General features: G+C 37.1%; 1 protein-coding gene across 6 annotated transcripts in view; it reads right to left on the bottom strand.

The window, feature by feature from the left end:
* The window catches only part of POSTN (periostin, osteoblast specific factor), a 49,041-nt gene that overhangs the window by 29,418 nt on the left and 11,828 nt on the right, over positions 1–7,795 (bottom strand). For all 6 annotated transcript variants that reach the window (XM_006761409.1, XM_006761407.2, XM_006761406.2 and 3 more), the window contains exon 10: positions 5,707–5,855. In XM_006761409.1, the coding sequence (XP_006761472.1) occupies positions 5,707–5,855 (149 nt within the window). The remainder of the gene's footprint in view (positions 1–5,706; positions 5,856–7,795) is intronic.

Below are 7,795 nucleotides of genomic sequence, written 5' to 3' on the forward strand. Positions count from 1 at the left end.
TTAATTATCATTTATAGAACATTTCATCCCAATGCTGCAGAATATACATTCTTCTCAAGTACACATGGACCATTCTCCAAGATAGACCACATGTTAGAATACAAAACAAGCTTCTACAATTTCAAGAAAATTCAATTCATATCAAGCATCTTCTTAGACCACAATGGAATAAAATTAGAAATTAACTACATTAAAAATACTCCAAAACATTCTAACACAAGGAGGCTATATAACATGTTATTAAACAACTAGAGGCCTGGTGCATGAATTTGTGCACCAGTAGGGTCCCTTGACCTGGCCTGCGGGATCAGGCTGAAACCTGCTCTCCAACATCCCCCGAGGGGTCCCAGATTGCAAGAGGGCACAGGCCATGCCAAGGGACCCCACCGGTGCACAATCAGGGCCAGGGAGGGATGTAGGAGGTTGGCCAGCCCAGGAGGGACCGTGGAAGGGCTCCAGGGAGTGTCCAGACCAATTTTCTCAGTTCTGATTGGCCAGACCCCAGCAACAAGCTAACCTACCAGTCGAAGCATCTCTCCCCTGGTGGTCAGTGCATGTCATAGCGAATAATTGAGTGGACTTAGCATATCATCAGCATATTACGCTTTGATTGGTTGAATGGCCGACTGGACAACCAGACACTTAGCATATTAGGCTTTTATTATATAGGATGACAGGGTTACCAATGAGATCAAGGAAGAAATAAAAAATGTTCTGGAAACAAATGTAAATGAACCTAAAACAACCTAAAATCTCTGTGACCCAGCAAAAGCAGTTCTAAGAGGGAGGTTCATAGCACTTCAGGCCTACCTCAAAAGACAAGAAAAAGTAATAATAAAATATTTAACACTACACCTTAAAGAATTAGAGCAATAAGAAAAGCCCAGAGGAAGTAGAATGAAAGAAATAATAAAGATTAGAGCAGAAATAAATTAAATTGGGATGAAAAAAAATCATACAAAAGTTCATTGAAACTAAGAGTTCATTCTTTGAAAAGATAAACAAGATTTATGAGCCTTCAGCCAGTCTCATCCTATATAATAAAAGCCTAATATGCAAGTTGACCAAATGGCGGAACCACCAGCCACTATGATACGCACTGACCACCAGGAGACAAACACTCAATGCAGGAGCTGCCCCCAGCCCACAGGCCAAGGCAGGTGCCAGCGGGGGACTGTAATCGCCCCACCAGTCACCCCACAGATTGGCCCTGATCGCTGGCCAGGCCTAGGGACTCTACCCATACATGAATTTCATGCACTGGGCCTCTAGTCAGAAAATAAAGAGAGAGGACCCCCAAAATTAAATCAGAAATGAAAGTGGTGAAGTAACAACTGACACCATGGAAATATAAAGGAATGTAAGAAAATACTGTGAACTGCTATATGCCAACAATCTGGACAAAGTGTATAAAATGGACACATTCCTAGAAAAATACAATCTGCCAAACTGAATCAGAAAGAGTCAGAAAACCTAAATAAGCCAATAACAACTGATGAAATAGAAGTAGTAATCAAAAACTTCTCACAAACAAAAGTCTTGCCCTGGACAGGTTTACAGGGGAGTTTTACCAAACCTTCAAAGAAAAACTAACACCTATCTTCCTCAAACTATTCCAAAAAATCCAAGAGGAATGAAAAGTTCCAAGGTCTTTTCATGAGTTCAATAAAGAGAACTAATTTCAAAACCAGATAAAGGAACAAGGAAATAGAACTATAGTACAGTATATTGGGTGAACATATATGCTAAAACCTTTAACAAAATATTAGCAAATTGGATCCAGCAATGTATTAAAAAGATCATATTCCATGACCAAATGGGATTTATTATGGAGATGAAGGATATTTGCAAATCAGTAAATGCGATACATCATATAAACAAATTAAAAGGAAAAAAATCACATGTACATATCAATATACACAGAAAAAGCATTCAACAAAACCTAACACCTATCTTTTATTAAAAACTCTCAGCAAAGTGGGACTAGAGGGATTCTATCTCAACATAATAAAGGTCATATATGACAAACGTATAGTGAACATCATACTCAATAGGCAATAACTAAAACCTTTTCCCCTAAGAACAGGAACAAGTCAGTGATGTCCAATTTCACCACTCTTATTCAACATAGTACTGGAAGTTCTAGCCACAGCAGTCAGACAAGAAGAAGTAAAAGACATCCAAATTGAAAGGGAAAAAGTTAAACTCTCATTATTCCCAAATGACATGATTATTGTACATAGAAAATTCTAAAGACTCCACCAAAAAACTACTAGATTTAATCAATGAATTTGGCAATGTAGCAGGATACAAAATTAACATCCAGAAATTGATGGCATTTTTATACACCAATAATTGAATTGTCAGAAAGAGAAATTAAACAAATAATCCAACTTATCATGGCAACAAAAAATTAAGGTATTTGGGAATAAACGTAACCAACGAGGTATAAGAGTTATACGTGGAAAACTACAGGATGTTGAAAAAGAGAGAGGGGAAGATATAAACAAGTAGAAGAATATACCATGTTCATGGATTGGTAATATTTACATCATTAAAATGTTCATACTACCCAAAGAAATCTACAGATGCAATGCAATTACTATTAAAAAATTAACAGCATATTTCACAGATCTAGAAAAAAAATACTCCAAAATGTATATGGAATCAATAAAGACCTCAAATAATTTCAGTAATCTTGAGAAAGAAGGACAATGTTAGAGGAATCACAATACCAGATATCAAGTTATACTACAAAACCACTGCAATCAAAGCAGCCTGCTACTGGCACAAGAACAGACATATAGTTCAATGGAACAGAACAGAGACCCCAGAAATCAACCCAAGCAATTACCCTCAATTAATATTTGACAAAAAAGGTAAGAACATACAATGGAGTCAAGATAGTCTCAATAAATGTTGTTGGGAAAATTGAACAGCTACATGCAAAAAAATGAAACTAGATCATGACCTTACACCATAAACAAGAATAAAACTCAAAATGGATGCAAGACTTAAATGTAAGTTGTCATGGCATTAAAATTCTGGAAGAAACCATAAGAAGGAAAATCTCAGGCATCTCTCCTAGCAATATGTTTACAGATACATCTCCTAGGGCAAAGGAAACTAAGGAGAAAATAAACAAATGGGACTACATAAAAATAAAATGCTTCTTCATAATAAAAGAAGCCATCAACAAATCAAAAGGGAGCCCACTGTATAAGATAACATATTTGACTATGATATTTCTGATAAAGGTTTAATATCTAAAATATATAAGTAACAAATACAACTTAACAAAAAGAAGACAAACAATCCAATTTAAAAATGGGCAGAATACCTGAATATACATTTCTCCAAAGAGGATATACAGATGGCCAAGAGACATATGAAAAAATACTCCAAGTTACTGATCATCAGAGAGATACAAATTAAACAACAATGAGGAATCACCTTATACCTGTCAGAATGGCTACCATCAACAAATTACAAGTGCATATGTGGATGTGGAGAAAAGGGAACCCTAGTACACTGCTGGTGGGAATGCAAACTGGTGCGGCTATTATGGAGTTTCCTCAAAAAATTAAATGTCAGCTGTCTTTTGACCTAGTGACCCCACTTCTGGGAATATATCATAAGAAACCTGAAACACCAATCAGAAAGAATGCATGCATCCCTATGTTCAGAGCAGCACAATTTATAATAGCTAAGATCTGAAAATAACCCAAGTAGATAAAAAAGCAGTGGTACATTTACACCATGGGATACTATACAGCAGTAAACAAGAAGGAACTCAACATTTGCAATACCATGGAGGGACCTGGAGAGTATTATGTTAATCAAAATAAGCCAGTCAGACAAAGACAAATACATGATCTCACTCATATGTAGAATCTAATGAACAAAATAAACTGATGAACAAAATAGGTCCAGAAACATAGTAGCATAGAACAGACTGTGGAATCTCAGAGGGTAAGCACGGCAAGATGACTGGGTGGGAAGAGATCAACCAAAGAACTTGTATGCATACATTCTTTAACCCATAAACACAGACAATAGAGTAGTGAAGGCCTTGGGTGGTGGATGGAGGTGGGCTAGAAGGGGTCAATACAGGGAAAAGGGGGACATACGTAATACTTTCAACAATAAAGATTAAATTAAAAATAAAGAAATACTGTCATATGACTACATGGATGGATCTTGAGAATATCATGCTTAGCAAAATAAATCAGACAGAAATAGTCAAGAACCATATGATTTCACTCATATGTAGGATACAAAACTGAATGCACAAATGTACAAACAGTAAAAACAAACAAACTCCTAGACACAGACAACTATGGAATGCTTACCAGAGGGATTGGGTGTGGGAGGTAGTAAAGGTAAAAGGGGTCATATATGGTGACAGGATATTTGACTTAGTGTGGTTGGTTGGCAAACAATACAATATACAGATGAATAATCATAGAATTGTATACTTGAAACCTATATACCAATGTCACCCAATTAAGTTTAATTTAAAAATAAATAAATCACATATATTCAACAAATAACTTGTGTTGGCAAGAATGTAGAGAAAGAGGAGCCCTTGTGTACTTTTGGTGGGACTGCAAATTATTGCAGCCAATATGGAAAGCAGTGTTGAGACCCCTCAAAAAATTAAAAATAGAACTACCATATGATCCAGCAATTCTACTTCTATGTATTTATCAAAGGAAACAAAACACTAATTAAAAAAAGACATATACCTTCCTATGTTCAAGGCAGCATTATTTACAATAGCCAAGATATAGGAACAACCTAGATTTCCACTGATAGATGAGTGGATAAAAAATATGTGGTCTAATTTTGCAATGGAATATTACTCAGCCATAAAAAATGAAATTTTACCATTTGTGAGAACAAGGATGGTATTATGCTAAGTGAAGTAAGAGAAAGACAAATACCATATGATTTCACTTATATGTGGAATATGAAGTAAAACAAAAACAGACTTATTGAAACATGGTTTCCAGAGTAGATAAGAGTTGGGAGGGTGGTTGAAAAAGGTGAAGGGCAATATGGAAAATTGTGATCAGTTTTCATAGTGATGGATGATTATTAGACTAAGTGTGATGATCACATTGCAAGATTTATAAATGTCCAATCAGTATATTGCATGCCTGAAACTAATTTGTATACAAACTATACTTAAATAAAACTAGTAATGAAAAGCTTATTTTAGAGATGTTGTAGTGATTTGTGGAATTGAAATAATGCTCTATAATATAATGTTATTTATAATTAAACAATTGCAAGTTTAAGAATTATTAACACATAGAACTTTTTGTGTAACTTTCTGTCTCCACACATGTTACTCATTTTCCTGATATTTTCTTTTCTTTTTTAATTGATACTTAGAGAGAAGAAGGGAGAGTGAGAGAGAGAGAGAGAGAGAGAGAGAGAGAGAAATATTGATGTGAGAGAGAACCCATAACCTGGGTATGTGCCCTGACCAGGAATCAACCTGGTCAAAGGGACAAAGCTCCAAACAACTTAGCCACACTGGCCAGGACATTCCCTCCCTGATCTTCTGATGCATATTTATTGCTAAAACTGTATAAATAAAATTCTGGGAAACATATGTTGTAACAACATCCTTTGACAAGTACGTGCCACTTAACAATTAGGCCAATGTAGATATTTTATACTGTTTTATTCACTTACTGTTCGATACACAAAGACTCTGAGCTGTTTGCCTCCAATGGTCTCAAGTTTTTGTCCATTGTAAAGCTCATTAAGTCCAACTTTTACTTTCAATATATGATTCTGCAGAATTAATTTAAGAAGGCGCTGATCCATGCTCAGAGTATCATCTATAAATTTTAAAGTAAAAAATATAATGGTATTTAGAAAGCATTAAAGTTTCTCTTGGTAAGAGAAAATAATGAAAATGAATCATTCTTATTTTTGATACTATGGGTCCTACACTCTTATATAACTCAATTAAATGCTCAAGGCAATGGATTTTATGCACCGACAAAAACTCTATGAGCTATTTCATCAAGTGACTATAACATGTTTCCAAGCAGTCCAAACAGTGGGTTTCATTTCTGTGAGGGCAACATAGTTTTGTGTAGTCACTGGAAAAAGTTAAACTCTAGTGGTGGCTAAGAATTTTTCTGAGAATTTGATATCAAATAGCCAGAAAGACTACTGATGAATCATTTGTAAATTTACCTTCGTTACTGAAGAGAAAATCAAAGCACAAAACATCTTAAAGGTAGGTTAACATTAATGCATATGGACATCATTATTACAAAGAAGAAAAACATTTCTAGAAATTTGAAATTTTTATTGATAACTTCTGTCATAATTTGGTATTTGGAAAGTTGTAAAATAGGTGCCACTTATCTCTATATATAAAAGCCTAAGTGACCATTATTACCAAATGACCAGAACGACCGGTCAACCAGTCGCTATGATGCACACTGACCACCAGAGGGCAGACGCTCAATGCAGGAGCTGTCCCCAGGTGGTCAGTGCACTCCCACAGCCAACCTCCCACAGCCCCTTCCCCCACTAGCCAACCTCCCGCAGCCCCTCCCCGCAGCTGGCCAGCCCCTCGATAGGGCTCAATTACCGGCCAGGCCAAGGGACTCCACCAGTGCACAAATTTGTGCAGCAGGCCTCTAGTTTGTTTATATAATTATTAAATTATGCCTAACAATTTAAATATGTCTTTAAAAATCACTTTTCTAGAAAAAATGGCAGGTTGCATTAATCTAAAGACTGTCACTGAATAGAAGCTACTAGGCAAAATATTTATAACAATAGTTTATAACTTAATATAGAAGTGTATAATATTCTCTTGTTTTATTTATTTATAATATGCCCTAGAGGGTGAGTCCCTCAGCCCAGCCTGCCTCCTCTTACAATCCGGGAGCCCTCAGGAGCAGGAGGTGACCCAGCGATCAGGAGAGGGCGATGCCCCCATCACACCTCTGCTGCTGCCACTGCTGGCTGTGCAAGCCTGGGCCGGCACTGGTTACTTGATCCTTGGATGGCCTTGGGCTGCTGGGCAGCCAACATCCAAGGCTTGCCTGTGCCTTGGGCTGGTCCTGGGCAGCTGGGGGGCTGAGGGAACTGGGGGACTCCAGAGGCAGGCTCATGGAGCAGCTGGGCCCGCTTGGGGGCGGGCCCGGCCTTGCTGCACATCTGCCACCCCGGTGGAGCTGAAGGGATTGGGCATTGCCATCTTGTGACTGTGCGTGCTACCATCTTTGAGGGCATGGTAGTCAATTAGCATATCCCCTCCTTATTGGCTGTGGATGCTGCCATCTTTGAGGGTGGGACAGTCAATTAGCATATTCCCTTCTTATTGGCTGTGGACAGTGTCATCTTTGCAATGGTATGAGGGCCAATTAGCATATTCCCTCTTTATTAGATAGGATGTTACTGCAGATTTTGAGATGCAAAATATACCTGTTTATTCCTAAATATTATGTTGGTGTTAAATACGAAAATCAGACTTATTTTTCTTAAGATTCATTATGTGTGCTGGTAATGTGGTTATATTCAGAAAACAACTGAATACCTCTTATCATAAACTTTCACTCCCTTTATGCTATTGCCTATTAAAATAAAATGTTTGAAATAAAGGACATTTCAATAGAGGTTATGTAGTGCTAACACACTGTATGGGTATCCAATACAAAAACCAATCAACAACTTGTAAAATATATATTATTTCTTATTACCAACAGTCATGGTTGAAGAAAAATGGTGTGGATGGGTTGGGCGCTGAAAAGCAGGA

The sequence above is a fragment of the Myotis davidii genome, unplaced genomic scaffold, assembly GCF_000327345.1.
Source record: "Myotis davidii unplaced genomic scaffold, ASM32734v1 scaffold318, whole genome shotgun sequence".
Classification (NCBI taxonomy): Eukaryota; Metazoa; Chordata; class Mammalia; order Chiroptera; family Vespertilionidae; genus Myotis; species Myotis davidii.